The 18,070-nt window shown below is 45.2% G+C and overlaps 2 protein-coding genes across 7 annotated transcripts; one reads left to right on the plus strand and one right to left on the minus strand.

The window, feature by feature from the left end:
* Positions 1-1,051: 1,051 nt before the first annotated feature.
* On the minus strand, positions 1,052-5,624 carry bbc3 (BCL2 binding component 3). Of its 2 annotated transcripts, none has more exons than XM_037268189.1 (4): positions 5,365-5,624; positions 4,106-4,334; positions 2,814-2,986; positions 1,052-2,135 (listed from the first exon to the last, which is right to left on the minus strand). In XM_037268189.1, the coding sequence occupies exons 2-4, from the start codon at positions 4,320-4,322 to the stop codon at positions 2,040-2,042; spliced, it is 486 nt and encodes a 161-aa protein (XP_037124084.1). In that variant the 5' UTR covers positions 4,323-4,334; positions 5,365-5,624; the 3' UTR covers positions 1,052-2,039. The 2 variants fall into 2 exon arrangements, with proteins under 2 accessions (XP_037124084.1, XP_037124083.1); XM_037268188.1 differs by having other exon boundaries at positions 2,814-3,007.
* Positions 5,625-8,774: 3,150 nt separating this feature from the next.
* Positions 8,775-17,004, plus strand: ccdc9 (coiled-coil domain containing 9). Of its 5 annotated transcripts, none has more exons than XM_037267958.1 (18): positions 8,775-8,899; positions 9,390-9,447; positions 9,812-9,916; positions 10,004-10,162; positions 10,744-11,002; positions 11,039-11,103; positions 11,193-11,276; positions 11,491-11,655; positions 11,868-12,049; positions 12,114-12,178; positions 12,751-12,795; positions 13,812-13,932; positions 14,031-14,136; positions 14,207-14,654; positions 14,786-14,986; positions 15,256-15,366; positions 15,457-15,501; positions 16,404-17,004. In XM_037267958.1, the coding sequence occupies exons 2-18, from the start codon at positions 9,445-9,447 to the stop codon at positions 16,406-16,408; spliced, it is 2,169 nt and encodes a 722-aa protein (XP_037123853.1). In that variant the 5' UTR covers positions 8,775-8,899; positions 9,390-9,444; the 3' UTR covers positions 16,409-17,004. The 5 variants fall into 5 exon arrangements, with proteins under 5 accessions (XP_037123853.1, XP_037123855.1, XP_037123852.1 ...); XM_037267960.1 differs by having other exon boundaries at positions 11,042-11,103; XM_037267957.1 differs by having other exon boundaries at positions 10,744-11,103.
* The last annotated feature ends 1,066 nt before the right edge of the window (positions 17,005-18,070 follow it).

The following is an 18,070-nucleotide window of genomic DNA, read 5'->3' on the forward strand; positions in this document are numbered from 1 at the left end:
AGTTCGGCACAATCTCTTTTCCAATCATGATAGTCATAATATAAAAGCCACTTGGCTGTTAAGGAAATGTAACTAAATGTCAAATGCCACGTTTAACACGATGTATTCAATTAAGCAACCCAATTTGTGCCTTTAACCGCATTGCTATTTATATTCTAATTAGCTCAAATGTCCCCTGGGAGGCTGTGGTCAACCCTCCTGATTTTTGGGTCCTCACCCTGGAATCCTCAAAGGTCTTTTGAACAGCCTCAAAGCAATTCATCTGTGCGTGAGATATCGAAAGTCAAAAAAGTTTTTGCCATGATGTCAGGCAGATTTTTGGATGGTATGATTGGTCAGTACATGTATATTGGTTTATTGTAAAATGATGGCTGCAGCCGTCCCACAGTGGGTCAGCGTGGCTCGTGCGAATGGTCTTGGTGGACCAAAACAAAACCCCGAGAGACATTTCATGTCGCTCCCATTCATGAGTGTGAAATAGATCAAGAACAGCAATTACATGTGGATTCCTCCACTGGGACGCCATCACTGTCAGCCAATTAAAAACACTTAATGACCCTACTTTATCTGGTGCTCTTATTGAGGCCGCCCTCATTGGCTGGCTGGTTCGGGTCTCTGCTAAATAGGTCAGCTTGAAATTGGCCGTGATGTACGCAACATAGCGAAGATACGATTAAGGAAAGATTTTCATTTTTGTTTGTTTGCAGTTGTCCAGTGAGTTTGATGAGGTTGGTGCATTCTCAATACAGCTAAATCGATGAGGGTGTGCACACTTCTGCAACCCCAATCTCAGTTTATTTTTTACTTCCCTTGTCAAAACTATATTTTCAAATGATTTGTACAGCCACATTAATGGTGTCATTCTTTAAAAATAGTTTATTTTTAGTCTCATTTTTATATATTATTCAAACATTGTTTGAACAGGGGTGTGTTGACATTTTATAACCACTATTCTAACCTACTCGAAAAGCAGAGATGCCTGTAGGTGAAATACAAACAGTTTCAATATTGGAGGATAGCCTATTATGTAAATAAAAAGAATCGAAACCAAACTTTATTCAATTGACTTTATTATATAAAAGAACAAAGTAGAAAATTCCAGTAGAAACTTTACAACAGTAAAAAACAAAACAACCGGATGAGTTCAGTTGAGTGGCCACTAACTAAGCGGCCCAACGGGAACTGACCACATCATGAGGAAACGTGCGACAAGCAAACGGTACCAAAGCAAAGCGGTAAACTTGCTAAACAATGTCAATAAACACTGAAAACAAAACTGGAAGTAAAAAGTGCACTTTGATCAAAGTACAAGATTTCTTTGACTGGCAAATCTTTTCGTCACTTCTTGTGTTCCACCAGGGTAACGTCGCCGGCGGATTTGCAGCTTCCCATTTTGTCGCGCACAGCAGGAATGTTGAGAACACAAAATAAATTAAAAAATGTCATAGAAAACAAGACAAACAATGAACAAAAAGAATAGGCTACAAATATGCTACCGCAAAAATAAATTATCTATCAGACAATCGTTTCAAAACATGGTGAAATACTTTTCCGGGACTCAAATCAAAATGTGTTTTCTTGTTTTGCGTGACATACATCTCAAATCCACTGGATTTATTTTCTAATCATCATTGCAACACAATTTTTTGTTTAGGATTGGTAAGAAATATTTACATGCTCCAAACAACATGGAGGACCAACAGTGTGTGTGCGTCTGTGTGTGTGTGTGATTGGTCAGTACAAAGGCACTGGATGTGTCACACTGAAACTAAACTATTTCATGTTGGGGCAAAAAAAATAAATAAAACTCATTTGTCCAAAAAAAAAAAAAAAAAAAAACCTAACTTGACATAAATAGCTCGCCATTAGCTTTAGCATCAGGTATGGACAAATGTAAAAGATTTTGGATCCACTTTCACAGTTAATTAAAAAAAAAAAAAAAAAAGTGTTGTCTGCAGTCCGAACCAGCAGACACCGAAGTCTCATGCCGCCGGCTAGTGGTTGCCGTGGTAACCCAGTCTCTATGGATTAGCCTACGTCTAGGTCAGCCTGTAGAGAGCGCTGAGGGTGCGCGCTGCCAGGTTGAGGAAGCCTCGACCGGCGTCGATCCAGTCCTGCCAGTGGGGGGCGGCGTGCTGGAGGGCAGACACACACAAACACATTAAGTCACATATTTGTAAGCTAACATGCTAACTATATTAGCCACCCAGTCAAAATGACCATCTAACACACACGTGCAAATAGGCCAGTCAAGATGTCTACAAATGCACGCGCAGCCTCGAGCATGTAAACAAAGATGATGTCATCGCTCAGACATGCAGGCTGTGTGCGTCTGTGAGGGAAGGGGGGGGGGGGGGGTCTGTGCGAAGGCAGTCTGTTGACAAGTCCTCACGCGAGCCAGTGTGAGGAGGGACTGGGTGGGAGGGAGGGGGAGGGAGATAAGAAAGACAGCACATCAACAGTAATTATAAAGTCTTGAGCACATGCGCCGTGTGCGTGCGTGATGTTCCGTTATTGATTACAATAGCCAAGTCCACGTGTCGGCCTGTCACATGGATGTCAAAAGAACAAGGGGGGGCCGCACCAGTCAGTCATATGTAACCAACCCATTAACCCGTCACTCTCTCTATCAGCGGTTCGCACAAGGGCTCAGCTCAGCGAGCAGCGAATCGCAGTGAGATGTCACCCAGACGTCACGCTATGATGGCAGTTAGGACTCCAGTTGTGATATCAGGCGATGACATCATGCGATGATATCACACTACATTGTGACGCAATGATGTTACGCTATGAGGTCAAGTGGGATATCTTACCGGTCTCAGCACGGAGGCGTTGAATTGATCGCCGATGGTCCGGAGCTGCAGGCCCACGGCTGTGGTGTCTATGGGCCTCGCTTCCAGCGTGGCCTCGCCTCTGGGATGTGACCCACCCCCAACCGGGCGCTGATCCCGGGGTAGCAGGTCTGGCAGGGGACCGCGCCGGTGGGCTGCCTGAGTTTGCCGCTGGTCTAAACAAAAAGAACAGGTTTTGATTTTGTTGACTTAAGATGTTTTTTTTTTTCGTATTTCCGCCCTGTTGCCATGGAATCGGTAGCCCCCCAGTAACCCGGGCAGCTTTTAGAGATGGGAGGATTAGCAGATGGAGCTGGACCCTGCACTCTGATTGGCCAACTTCCTGAAAAATCTTAACCTATAAAGTAAATTGAGGCGACACCAGGCAAAAATGTAACTACAAACAATTTATCCAGGTCAATTTTATATTTATGATTTTTTAGCTTGACAAGTTTAATCAAAATGTTCATGAGCATTATTTTGAATAATACACAGAATAATAAAAACAACAAGCATATTTACGACTAAAACGTGTGTCACCAAGTATAATGCAGTGTTGGCGCCAGTTAATTTCCTCAAATTATTGATCTTAATTTGACAGTTATGAGACAGTTTGATTTGATAGAAAGGGACATTAATGATAGTATTTTGTGTGTTTCAATTGAGGGTGTGAGGTAGCAGGAAGTGCAGGCTGCTGCTTTGGGTGCTTGCGGAGGACAAGTCTCAACATGCCCCACAGCTGAGACTAAAGCACAGGGAGGGAGGGAGGAGGGAGGGAGGAAGGGGGGGGGGGTGTCCCACACAACCAGCTGAGCCACCAACATGTCGCTTCTTTACAAGATGCAATAACAGACACCCTCCAAGTTTCCATTACTTGTGATGTCAAATACGGTCACGTCAATGAAATAGAACCAAAATGACTTCAATGATGTTGTAAATGTATTCAACGTGAAATGAGTACTTATAGATTTTCCTCGAAAGCTTTTTTGTCGACTACAAATCCCAATCATTAGGGTCTGATTGATTAATCGGCCAGTATTGTCTTTTTCAAAATAGACAGAAATCTGCATTTTCTTTTAAATTACATTAACAAGCGAAAGACAATCAGCTGATTTTTGTCCATTTCGAAAGACCTAATATTGATCAATTAGTGAGACCCTGAGAAATATATGTATGACCTCTGCACTTGCACGATGAAGTTGACTCCAATTGTTACCATTACGATGCTCTATGTTAGCATTTTTGGGTGCTTTAGGAGAATTTCATGTTCCTACCTGATTGTTCTCCCGAGACGGGGTTTGGATGGCCGGGCGGGGAAGGCGGCGGTGTGGGCAGGTTGGGTTGTTCCTGGTGGTTCTGCTGCTGGCTCTGGTGGTGATTGTTGGGAAAGTGCAAGAAGGAGTGACAAGCGATGGGGTATTGATGGGGCAACGGGCCGCCCGCCCCTCTGGCAGCCTCTCCCACGCTCTCCACGGTCTCAGCACGAGCCATCTTACTGGTTACCTGAGTGAACAGCGCAATAACAAATTCAATCATATTTTACATTTTTAGAATCGGCTTGCATCCTCATTGCGTCACTTGTGGTGTAGTGGCTAGAAGTTCTGCTTTTATTTTCAAGACATGGGTTCAAATACTGTTCCACACCATGTTATTGTATGTATACTTTTTTTTTTACTGTGGTTACAATTTCTTGCAGGAGAAGTGAAGAAGCCATTTAGTTTTATGTTGAACATTTTGGCATGATAACTCTGCAAACAGGAAACACACAATAACTGGACTGACATCACCCTAACGGCCTCAGCTGAAATCGAAAGCAAGTTAGCAAAAGAAGAAAAAAAAAAGCGCTAGCATGAGAGTTGCAAATCACGGTACAGTAATCACTGCCTTTTATTTATTTTTTAGGTTCAATCCATTTTCATGAAAGCTTTAGTTGAATGTTTATTTTACCATTTTCAACTTCCCTATATTCAAACGTAACAATTAAACTACATAACGTTGTGGCTTGCAATAATATTAAATACACTTTAGGGGGGGGGGGGCAGTTTTTAATGAACACTATGACCTACTATGCTACTGTATTTTAATGTTAAATAAAATATTGGAGGGGCGGTGATTCAATTACTTTACTTAAACGTTATAAGAGTTCCAAATGGCATAAAACGTCCAAAAACTGCCGAGTATTTATAATCCAACCAAACTATTTTCGAACAGCATGATTGACGGAAATTCCTTCATTGGTCGCCAGGGGGCAGCACCTAGCCCTTTTCGGATTCCCATGTTTGTAAACAAAACGCGCACAGTATTTTAATAAATCCATTTAATGATTATTATTTTAATTAAATCCACTTACTCTAGCCCAAATTGGTACATTCAGATAACGTACTACTCCATTTACACGTGGGGTTTACTTAAATGGCGATAAGACGCTATTCATAACTGTAAAGTGCTAATAGCCTTGCTAGGATGCTAAAATACGATTAATTTAACATTGTACAGTGGAGGATGCAGTTGTTCATCGTCCATTTTGTCTTACCGCTATGTGGTGTTTCTCCGTGTTCTCTTCGGGTCGATAAGTCGAGGTGCAAACCCGGGTACATCAGAGGCGGGCCGCTGGGAAAAAAAGTGTCATGCGGTCGATTCAAGGAGGTCACTTCATGTCAGACGATCTCGCCCGATGACTTTAGGAGGCTCGTCGAATATTGTTACGAGTCCATTAGTGAGACCGCTACCGACGAGTGGTTAACATGTTTGCTGGTCTTCGTCTTTTTCGAGTGTTTGCCGCCGAGCGGGGTTCCCCCACTTATATACTTGGCAGCAACATCCGATCTGAAGTTTCAAAATAAATCTTTTTCCCTGACTGGATATTTTCCTCGTCAACAGTAGTCTGTAAATTGAAGACAAAATTGAATTTTCAGTTATTTCATTCATTTTTCTTCCATGTGACGTTAGAAATTTTGAGTAGTGTGTTGATTTGCATTTTAAAGCCATTTCCAGACCCTCCTTTACTCCCCCGTGTGAAAAAATACTTACATTGTCTGAATTATTTAAAGACAAAAAAGACATCCTTGGGAATAAATACATTTTACAATTTATACGTGATTTTCCCCCAGTGTGATCATAATATTCATTTAAATGACATGAAAACTCTATGCAACGAGTGTTAATGCACAAAATGTAAACGCAAGAAACCCTCTGGGTGTGATTCTTTTATTTTGACGTATCATTTTGACTTCCGTTTTGTAGTCTCTTTCGCTTTTCCTATCCTCAACAAGTGCTGACATGCTCCCTGACGCCAGCTGTTGTTCCCGCCCCCTCTAACTTGCAATCCTCATTAACAGTTTCTTTTTTTTTTTTTTTTTTTTTTTACACTTTTTCTTAGTATTTACTCACACTTGCATGTCACTAACTCACCTCCTTGCATGCAAACTGTCATTGTCATCAAACAGAGCCTGTAGTAGTTTGCATTTTAACAGTTGGTTTCTTCTTTGGCATGTAAACAAACCTGCACCCATGCTGAGCTTTATCCCCCAACCCCCTCAGCAGGCTTTCCCCTGGCCAGCTTTCCCCTCCACTTCCTAACAATGAGTCAGCCTCGGGTGTCAGGTTTCTCTGTGTTTTGCCTCACATGCTTGCTGGCATTTGTAATCATAATAATGACTCAATTCAGACTCACGCTCAATACAAGGCAGCAATACTTGTTGAACAAGCACCGGATGGCAATGCATAAACAAGTGTAATGTGACATCATCTCCTTGACTGAGGAATCCCCCAACGCACACGCCTTACAAACATGTGACTAAACGTCCGGAGATAGCAGTCAGGCTTTTAGGCCTCATCCTTGAAGCAAATTCTTTCGATCTACAGACTGCTTAGCAGGCAAAGCTCTTGATGTTTGGTCAGATGTGTAAAGGTCCAAACTCGTCTGTAGAGTCAAATTATGTGTCAGTATTATAAAAAATATGTATGAACTAATCATGTACATTAATGGAGTGCTATGACAAAAGGCTTTTGGCTTGACCCTCAATGGCCACCATACTCTTGCATCATAAAATAGATCCATACCCTGTAATGTGGTAAGGTGAGTTTGAAATTAAGTTATTTAACTGTTTTTGGATATTGGTTTGCTGTATGTTTAGGGCTTCAACTATTAATATAGTCAATTATAAGCATTTTGGATGTACACTATTCATATCAGGACTTAAACCCTGTAAATAGTGATTCAGTACGATCACATGATTCTATAGTAAATGCATTTTGTAACAGAACATTTTTTGGGGCTCCCGTATGACCAACCTCAAGGATTAATTCCCATCCTTCCGTCATGTGCTTGTGGCCTGCAGCAGTCATGTTAAGATTTCATGTGACAAGATGAGAAACAACACATAGCATGACGTCAATTTAATTGATGCTGCCGTTGCTAAGCTAATTGAGTTTCAAATGACTTGTTTGAGTAGCTTTCTCCACAGCTTGATTTTTTCCTGTTTTGTTTACATTGTTGTGACACACATGTGGGCCGCATGGTAGGAAAAAAATGATGTCACTCGGAGTAGTGGCAGTAGTAGTAGCAGTGTTTACAGTGACATCATAGAATAGCATTAGCATCACAAATGACTTGTGACGCCCCCGTCGAGGTGACCTTTCACCCCGCACACATTGTCTACCCCAGCTGCAGAGTAGAGAGGGAAGAAAGGGGGTGGGTTGTTGCAGGGTTAAAGGCGGTCTAATCAGCTGGAAATGACCCCACCAACCCCCCCGATCCCCTGCCTCCGCACGCACTGTGTCCTCGGGCTGCTGAATTGGGGGTTTGAGGGTGGGAGACAAGCTTCATTCAGGTACATGCCCGGACGAGTATCGCCTATCATCATTTCACACAAACAATATCATGTGTAACTGGTGCTGATTGACATTGTTGTGTTATACTATTAAATGGACTCGCACTAACAGTTACAAGAAAACGGAAAAGTTCGGGCCCAGTGGTAACGTACATAACCGTTACAGCTCATTCGTCACATGGGAACTTTTTTTGTTGTTGCCATTTTTGCAGGTGTGTAGAGATGAGAGTCATATTAACAAGCCAGAAAGTTCACACGAGTTGGCTTAAAGCTGGAGGAAACTTAAGTGCTTTTGGTTATTGCATCTGTAAACTGCCCGGAGACACACACCACTGCCATTTCCATTACCCCCTACCCTAGAGACAGCCTTGTGTATAAACAAAAGTGGCTAACGTTGGTGTCATCTCTCCGTGATCGCAACCTCAAGGGCTCCGATGTTGTCTCCCGGGAGCTTGTTTGGCTCGTTCAACAATGAGATCATCGCCCAGCACCCCACACCTCAAACTCCCTCAACCTTCTTTCACCTCCTCCAACAAGGAAGTGATGAGCATGACTGACACAAATGGACGACCACTGACCCTTGCAAACATGTTGTTATTATGTTCAACTTCTACATATTATATAATCAAACTGGCCACCTGATGTCATGCCACTATAATCATGTGTCATCATGGTGTAACCTTTATGTGACCCAGTGAAGGCATTCTATATCTTACTCATCAAAAACAATCCAGCATACAACGATATTGCTGTAATAGGCTTACTTATATTGACAATGTAATGCACAAATACAGTATAATAAAATGTGTAATATAATAAATTACTAGATATATATATAGTTTGACGGTAAAAACAAAACTAATTTCATACAGTACATGAACAGATAGACAACAAACGAGTTTGTAGCAATTGAGCGCCATCCATCGGAAAATCTCCGTACTACACTTCCTTTGCGGATTTAAAAAAACTTCTAAATTCTAACGTCAACTTTTGATTTTCGGTGTGAGTGGAAACATAACAGTGACGATGTATGTAACCTTATATGACAGCTATTTTGCAAAATGAACAAAAATAACATGCTTGGAAAAAACTAGCGCCACTGTCCCTTTAAATCCGCCGAGTTGGGCTCACTTTATGGCAGGAAATGACCCTTACCTCACCGGAATCCAACTAACGTGCGGTGCTGGAAGTGGCAGGGAGCTACTAGTACAAAACTCATCGCCAGCAGTAGACTGGGTAATTATTTTATAAAAATCAAGACTTTACGTTTATCAGCGTTGTCGTTCTACTCGCTTGATTTACGGTCCGTCGTCCGCTTCGACTTTACGGCTTGGTTCTTGTGAGTCGCTTTGTGTCATGGCTTGTCGTGCTTACATTACGTTAAAATCAGACATTCGTTCCATGAAGGGTCTGGGAAAGCTCTTTATATAGACGACGATGTTTCTCCAATATGTCGTTGTTTAAAAGTATGTTTCTAATGGTTTAATTTGTGTATTTTGTGACTCGTATTCGCCCGACTTTGATTCGCTGGCAGCGGGTCCTCATGAAGGATTTGTTTCTACGCATGCGCCAACCTATGTTTCCCTCACCTGAGCTCGGGATTAGTTCAACTTGAGCTAAAATAGCTTCACGTGGCCTTGCTATTGCCATTAAAATGCAAACAACTATTCGGCCCGTAAAATTAAATAGTAAAATGTAAAGGTTTGGACTGTTGTTTGTTTTCCAGTGTACTCAAAGCAATTAGCCCATCGCCTGTGTATGACCACAAGACAGAAGCAGCTATGGTAAGTTTTGTTTTTTTATGTCCAGCGCTTTGCGTCCACAAGGTGGTGCTGTTTCACTAGTGACATGTTTCCAATTAATTACTAGCTTGTGTTTTGGAGGTGTACATGTTTTTGGTTGTCTTTATTACTCTGTTGTTGGTCTTTTGTGTTTTTATGTTTGTCTTTTGTTTTTTCCAGTTACGTGTTTCTTGCTCTTTTTGTCTTTCTTCTTTGTTTTCATCTTCTGCCCACTTTTTGTCAACTAACTTCTAACCTTCTTTTTGGTTTCCTTGTCGACTGTTTTTCTTATCTTTGGTTTTCTCATTCTTTCTTTTTGTGCCTTCTTATAACCACTTCACTTTCTTATTATTTTTATGCATGTCAGTCTTCAGCAGTGGACCTCAAAACCAAGGAGGAGAAGGATGCAGAGTTGGACCGAAGGATCGAAGCGCTGAGAAAGAAGAACGAAGCTCTGGTCAAGCGCTATCAAGTACGTGGTCAACTCTAATACATGTTCCTAATGGAGGATGCCAAATTTTGATGTTGACTCATTGGCCTGCATTTTTGTTGCCAACAGGAAATAGAAGAAGACAAAAAGAAGGCAGAGCAGGAGGGCATCGCCATCACCACCCCGCGGAAGCCTCGTGGCCATGAGCCGGCAGAATCGGACCGTAGGAGGATAGAAAAGGAAAACTTCACCGTCACGGTTGACTTCTCCAAGTCCCCAGCAGGGGGGGTGAGTTGGAATGTAGAACCTGATATTCTTTTCCAGGAAACATCGCTGTTGACATGAAGCAATTCATCTCCTAATCATCCTATCTTGTATCATTCATGCAAAGCTGTTCTCATGACAAATCAAACAACTGATAATGGCATCAGACTGCATTTGTCGCTTGCTTCACGGAGAGCCGAGTCTGTGTTCTCGTCTGTCAGCGTGCCTTGTAAAAAGATCAACATTAGACGGAACGACCTTCCCTGGCAGCGGCTGGAAACCAGAGCAGCGGCATCAACATGATGCTATAACGTTCACACAGGCGCTGTAATTTGTTTATGTCTCGCTTTTATGTTCTGTTCCCTTTGCGTCACATGCTCGCCAGAAGGTAGGCCATGCTTTGTTTTTCAATTTGCACTTTGAGCCTCCAGAAATTTGGCCCTCATTTGAAAGACTTTATATCATCAAATATATTTTGTTACACATTTACTTGCACAACTACAGTATAGCTTAAAAGAAAATCAACCTTGTTCATGAGCCAAAAAGCTCAGAGCAAAAACTATTAAGGCACTTACTGAATGCCAGCCACTTGTTGTTGGCTGTAGGACAAGCGAGTGGTGGAAGACTGGAAGGCCGCCACGCCCTACAGCCGGCGATCGTCGGAGGAGAATGACGGCCCCCGAGGGCCCAGCGACGGCCACAGCCCCCACAGACGGATGGGCTCCGGTCGGCTATCAAGAGGGGGGACCCCCAGAGGAGGAGGCGGGGGCCGCCAGGAGAGAAGACCGCGAGAACCACGCACGCCCAGAGATGGAGAGCCGGGTGACGCAGGAGGACGTAGAGGAGGAAGGAGGGGAAGAGGAGGTGGAGGAGGAGGAGGAGGCGGAGGAGGAGGCGGAGGAGGAGGCGGAGGAGGAGGAGGAGACGCAGGCGGGACACCAGGCGGTGGGGACAGAAAGTCCAAGGTGGATTGTCTCTCTTTTTTAAAAAAAAAAAAAAAAAATCTAATGTTCCATTTTCACAATTTGTGACACATTTCCTTCTTCCCAAGCAGGAATGGGAGGAGAGGAGGCGACAAAACATTGAGAAGATGAACGAGGAAATGGAGAGAATAGCAGAATATGAGAGAGGCCAGCGGGTAACAAACAAACACATTTGGGTTCCATATGTATTCGTTTCTGCTAGTGTTGGACGATGAATCCATTATATGGATTAATTTGTGTTTGATTGTCAGGACAATTTTCTAGACACTTCTCTTGTTCAAAGTGCATCACTGCTCTGGCATTATACCACCACGTTTACTTGTTTGTTGAATCTGTCAAAAAGAAGAACGTATGTTTTTCTCTCCTCAGGCAGATGGTGATAAGCCCCTGCGCCACTTCCTAGACGACCCGCGTCGCACCGGCCCGGCCCCCGACATTGACCGCAAGGAGGGCAGCAGGAGACACGTACGCAACTGGGGCGGGCTGGACTTTGACAATGTCAAGACCGGCGGCGATCTGGAGAAAGAGTGGACCGTGAGTCGAATACTGAGATGGATCATGCGAATCGAAACAAATATCCAATTCAGCCAAAAACTATCTGGCACAAGACGTTTTATGGCGAGTCATCAAACGTCAGTGCCATGCGCCATCAAACCCTAATCTGCGTTCTTGGAATCAAAATGGCAGTCAGCCTTCCCACATTATTTTGTGTGAGTCAAACCGCAATGTTGTGCTTTTCTCGACAGAGTCGGCGTCCCGGCCCCAAGGGTTCCATGGACATGACCATGTCCATGACGGGCCGCGAGCGAGCCGAGTACCTGCGCTGGAAGAAGGAGCGCGAGCAGATCGACGAGGAGCGACTGGCGCGCCATCGCAACGCCACCGGGCAGTGGAAACGCGAGTGGGACGCGCAGAAGACGGAGAACATGTAGGACAAGAAGCAGCGTTGGCTCGTCATTACAGCCGTGTGCGGACCTGTATTTCGTCCACAGGTTCAAGGAGGAAGCGAATGCGGCAGCAGAGGGCGGCGGCACGCCAGAGCAGGGAGGCAGGAGAGGTATGTTACTGTTGCCATGGTAACACAACACGCCCTTTACTTTAGGGACCGAAATATTGGACATTCCCAAAAATGATTTACTACAAGGAGCCATTTTCGTTTCCTTACGTGACTTGGATCTTTTTATAGCATTTTGTGTTCCCGGTCACGCACTCAATCACTCTTTCCCTTTACTCGCTTGCTCTCACTTGCAACGTCACGTGCACATACGCTCTGGCTCGCTGGCTGGTTTCCTTTTCTATTTGCCGTGAAAACAAGTTCTCCACTCTTACAAATGGAAAGGCAGCATACACCTCCCATCATCTCCACAGAAGCGGAGAGCAGCGTCACATTTTCTCGCTTTCGGTGTCCATGTCGCATGTAGCCATGTAGGAGCGAGTGAATTCATGCGAGTGGCCGTTTATTAAGTTCATTAGCTAAGTGGTTGGTTGTATTTCCCCAGAGTGGAGTTGAGACCTCCCCGGAGACCTCATAAGCGGCCTGGGTCCATACTGAAAAATGACCCATTACCCACAATGCATCTTTGATGTTATTTCCCATCATGAGTGATGCTTTGTGTGTCCTCCCCGCAGTCCGAGGGCGTAACTTTGGCGGCGGGTCCCGGGGCAGAACCTCAGGTTAGACCCCCAGTGTGGGCGACTGACCATTGCAATGCGGTCTGTGTGCGCGTACTTATCCAAGCAGTTTGCACTCGTGTGTTTTGTTTCTGTGTTTGTGTGGCTGCTGTTTGTTTGTTGTGTGGAAAAGGCGGTCAAGGCTGGGGAGCGGGAAGTCTGAGCTTCCTGCGAGCCTTTCTGGCCTTGCAACCCGACCCAAAATAAACAGAGGAAGATCTAGATCGAAGTTCTAAGGTCGTTATCTTAGTCTGGTGTTAACGTGGTTACAAATAAGCATAAGTTGCTAAAAGGAGCTAATATCGTTCGGACCCAAATGTGTACACACTCGCTCACATTCACAAACACTTTCTCTCTTACTCACGCACAGTCACGCTCATTAGTCCCGTAGTCTCTCGCCCTCTTTTACATGCACACACACACAGGATGTGGGTGAAGAGTGGTTGGCGTCAGCCGTGAGAGGTGTGACGGATCAAAGCTGCGAATTATTTTTAGCGCCACTTGACTGCTGCTTTCTGAGGCTTTGCCAGACTTAAGTGGAAGAAGTGTGGTTTGTATTACATCATTCTCTGACTCTTAATTGGCTGGATGACTCCGGTGTCCTCATCTCGTCTTTTTTTTTTCTTTTTCGCTGATCCGGCTTCCTACCTTCTCTTTGTAACCTTTTCATCACCTCCCGCCTCGCTCTTCAAGCACTTATCCCGCCTCTCCTCCTCCATCCCTCCAAAGCTGTGACCTTCCTCTCTTTTGCTCCGCCTCATCTCCCACTTCTTTGCTTTATATTTTTCTCTTTGTCAATTTCCGAAAATTCCATGTTTGATGTTATTTTGCTGGTTCGTTCATTCTAAACCACAGTGTTTATTTCTTTTTTTTGGGGAGGGGGGGGGACAAAGTATGACGCACAGGCTCCGTGATGTCATTTTAAACTCACCATCATCTGATGAGTTGCATGCGAGTGTTTTCTCTCCCACTAACACGGACATGCATTTTACATTTGGCGACAATGTGTCCCCCAACAGATGATAGCAAGCATCCGCCCAAAGCACACACATTTGGCGACTTCCTGTCCCAGGGCAGGTCCCAGGGGCCTCGAGGGGAGCGGAGTCGAGGCAAGGGCAGAGGAGGGAAGCCCAGCTACAGGTAGGAGGACACACATTTAAACTAAATTACTCAATTTTTCTGTCACTGCATCCCATCATAAAGCAGTAAATTAATTTTTTTGTCCCATTTTTTTACAGTATGCACGACAATCGCTGGGAAGAAAAGGAAGATGACGAGAAGGAGAAAAAAGACAAACCCAAGCAAGAGAAAAAGGAGAAATCCACACCTGAGCCAACACAGAAGGTGGGCAGCCGGAATCTGAAGACCTGGTCGTGTTAGAACCTCATGTGACTCTCACTCCGTCTTCTCTCAGGCGGAGCAGGCACAAGATGAAGAGCAGGACGACGACCAGTGGGAAGACGCCAGCGAGGGCGAGGAGGAAATGTCCGACGAAGATGGGAAGAAAGATGCGGGGAAAGAGGAAGCCGATAAAGACCACGGCACCCCCGCGCCACCCTCGCCTCGCTCCCCTCCGCCGTCTGCCGGAAGCCCCCGTGAGCAGCGTACGCCGAGACCCAAGATCCACATCCCCGCACCGCAGGCGCCCTCACAAAATACCCCAGAGGCGGGAAAGCCCATCAGCCCGTTCCAGCTGCTGGACGGACACCAGCCCGTGTCGGATTGGGCCGAGGAGATGGACATGCTGTCGCCACGGAGCAGCATGGGGGGGGAGTCCCCCATGAAACCTCCGAGTGTCGAGAGCAGCCCTCCACAAAAGGAGGAGCAGGAGGAGACCGCCGAACCCATCGAGGACAACTCTGGTAATTCTGATATACAAAAGCGCAATGAGAGCATGACTAAGCACAACCACAGTGTGCCATACAAATGCTGGCATTGAGTCATGTTGATTTTTTTTTTTGGGGGGTCACATGTAATTTTAATTATTTTTCAGTTCCCAGTGGCGACATATCTGTTGCACCACCTCCAGAAACGTCAGAAGCCCAGCAGGTTGTCATGGCGTCAGAGCCAGAAGCTGCGCCCTCACTCGCATCAGACGCATCGCCGTCCGAATGCGCTCCAACCGACGTGTCCGACGCTACGGCCCCGGACATCTCTGAGGACCTCCAGGATGCTCCTGACGCCCCCTCGCAAGGTTGTCATCACTTACAAAAACGTGTGTGTGTTGGTGACATGTCGCAGACTAGGGCTGTTTTTTGTCATGAAGATGAATTCATTGTTTGTGTTTGTTAAAAAATACATGGCCTTGAAGAATTGCTTTTTAAATCTCAATTGTAATATTGAGTTAAAAAAAAAAAAAAAACAATTGTAATATTCAGTTAAAAAAAAAAAAAAACAATCACTTTTTTTTTTTTAACTCAGTCAGCCCTACATCAGACCAGTCATTTTAGTTTTGTTTTGTAGACAAAGCAGACAGTCCAACACCCACCGTCTTGGTGAGTGAGCCCATCGAAGCTGAGGGAGAGAAAGATGAGAAAGATGAGAGAGACGACGACACGGGCAACGTGGACACGGGCAACGTGGACACGGGCAACGTGGACACGGGCAACGTGGACACGGGCAACGTGGACACGGGCAACGTGGACACGGGCAACGTGGACACAGACGCCGCTATCGCAGCAGAGACGTCTTCTGAGCAGCCGTCCTCAGGTTTGCTACTCATTCAATGGCAAATGGCCGTCATAGTGCTTCACACCGACTTCCTCGTTCACCAAGTGATGACACAGCATCATGTACAACTGGGGCGTCAGTATATTCTTATATATTCAGTAGCATCTGTATTTTCCATCCATAATGGTTAATGACAATTTTACATCTAGCTCTCTCATGTCAATGGAAGGTTTCCACACGGCACATAAAAAGAACATCTCTAAAGTGGCCCCACAGAGTCGCAAGCATAGAATTGTCCAAAATGTTTGATCAAACTTCTAGGTTCAACTCAGGACTTAAATCCGAATCTTGTTTGAGCAATTAATCCAGTCACTTGGGACCGACCATTAGCGACCACCGCGGCTAGCACTCCGCTTGCGGCTGCGGTGGCGTCACGTGGGCTAATGGATCACTTGAGAAGTTGTCACAGCAAGCGACCCCGCCTCTATCCATTTGCCAATTGTTTGATTGACATATAGTCTAACAAAATGCTTTCCGGTGAGACCTAGTGGCGTCTTTGTTGGCTTTAAAAGCCCTCGTTTGACTGAGAAGTCCCAAGACCTCATTGTGGCGTCGTCTCCGTTTCGTTCTTGCTGCGGTCAGCTCAGGGCGGGGAACAGGAAACCAGAGAAATGCCGAGATGAGAGGCGCAATTAGGTCTTTGCCTGCAAATGAGCAAAGTGCTGAAACGTGATTGGATTAAATCACAAGATGGATGACACGCCAACACTAAAGCAGCGTCTCCTCATTGTAAAATTACAGCAGACTTTCATTTGTATAAACATCATTACTGCCTTGATCCAATACTGTGCTACCTCTAAACTGAACTCTGAAAACTGGAAGGCTCCAAGCCAATACTGCTTTGAAACTGACTATTTTTCAAAAATGTTCTTTGTCAACAGTCTGAAGAGGACAACATTGCTGGAGTGATGTCACGCATTTTCTCCCAACAAGACGGGTTGCCTTCACACAGTCTGGCTGCGGAGAAGGTTATCTCGTAGTCCTTGTTATTATGTCGCACGCTTTGTCTTCGCTCACGTCAGCGGCGGGAGAAAAAAAAAAAAAAAAAAAAGAAATGGAGCTGCTGGAATCAGCTGACACATAATCAAACAATCACAAGCCTACAGAAGCCAATCAATGTCCAGTGAGTGTTTCTTTGCACGGACCCTTTAACAGGCTTCAGTTGTTTCAAGACAATTTTTTTTTTTTTAGCAAATATTGCGATCAGTTTTTCGATTTATGAATGCTATTCAGTCCTTCATACAGTTTAACGATGAAATGTTAGGTTTGCTGTCCAAAAAGGTTGGCACTGCAATAATTGGCGCTTGGAATGGATCATGTGATGTGGGCAAAATTAAAATACACATAAACCTTCTATAATGCAGGTTATGCAACAGATTTTGTCATCTTGTATATGTTCCAAGTACTCATATTGGTAAGAATCTGCATTATTTTGCCATGCCTTCAATTAAAATGTAAATCTGATGAGGATTTTAAAATGCCCACGTTTGAGACCACCTTTGTCGCTACCCCGCCGCCCCCCCCTTGTTTATCCATCACATTGACGTGTTTAAAGCTGCTGCCAGTGGGCCACTTTGACCTTGCAGGACTGAAACAAAGCAAGTGACTCATCAGTGCAAGAGTGTTTATTTTTGTTTTTATTACAGACTCCATCTTGTGTTATGTTGCCATGCACGTTTAACAAGCCGCGGGACAAAATTAATGGTTGCGCACGTTCAGCTCCCTCATTTCTACCTTGTCCCATTTCAAGTTCAGGGTGGTCAGAAATGACGCTCCTCCTTCAGAAGAATTTTCTTCGGAACATTCCTAGTGAAATGAGATGACCCAGAAATACTCTGAGGACAAGTTGTGGCGTGTGTATGTATTTCTGGGACCTTTCATTCATTTCCGGTATTGCTTTTATTTTGAAACACATTCCGGAAACGACTGTACGTGTGTCCCTGAGCGGGCTTGACAGCTGTCCTGTCCCGCGGATGCCATCCTTCCTGAGTTCACCTGTCCGGCTCAGTGCAGAGGACAAGCGTCCGAGGCATCAGTACCAGAGCCGGCGGCACTTGAGCGTCTCCTCAAGTCTACCACACTGCGCCCCTGCACGTCCCGGAGATAGTGGAACCGAGGGGCGTCTCTCGGTTCCGCACCCGTCCCGCCTCAGATGAGCTCCATGCCGTTGTGGAAAGTGGCTCCACTCACAAGATGAAAGCAACCGACGGAGGAGCCAACGTTCCCGTGGACAAACTGAACGGCGACCCCAAGCGGAGGCCCAGCTACCCGGGGGAGCCGCGCGCCAAGCACGCCAGCATGTCCGCCAAGGTGTGGGTCAAAGTGGCCATGGCCATCGCCTATTTCCTATGCGTGTCCGTGGCCGCCTTCATCCTGGTCATCTACTACGTCTTTTTCTGGAAGCCTAACCCGCACAACAACAGTACGAGCAGCAGCGGCGCGTCTGGCGTCAGCGGCGTCACGGAGCCGCACAACCACACCGACTGCGCGCCTAAATTCGGATGACTGAGCTGCAGGTGACCGCATGAGAGCGGGCGGGTTTTGCGTG

The sequence above is a fragment of the Syngnathus acus genome, chromosome 13, assembly GCF_901709675.1.
Source record: "Syngnathus acus chromosome 13, fSynAcu1.2, whole genome shotgun sequence".
In the NCBI taxonomy this organism is placed as follows: domain Eukaryota; kingdom Metazoa; phylum Chordata; class Actinopteri; order Syngnathiformes; family Syngnathidae; genus Syngnathus; species Syngnathus acus.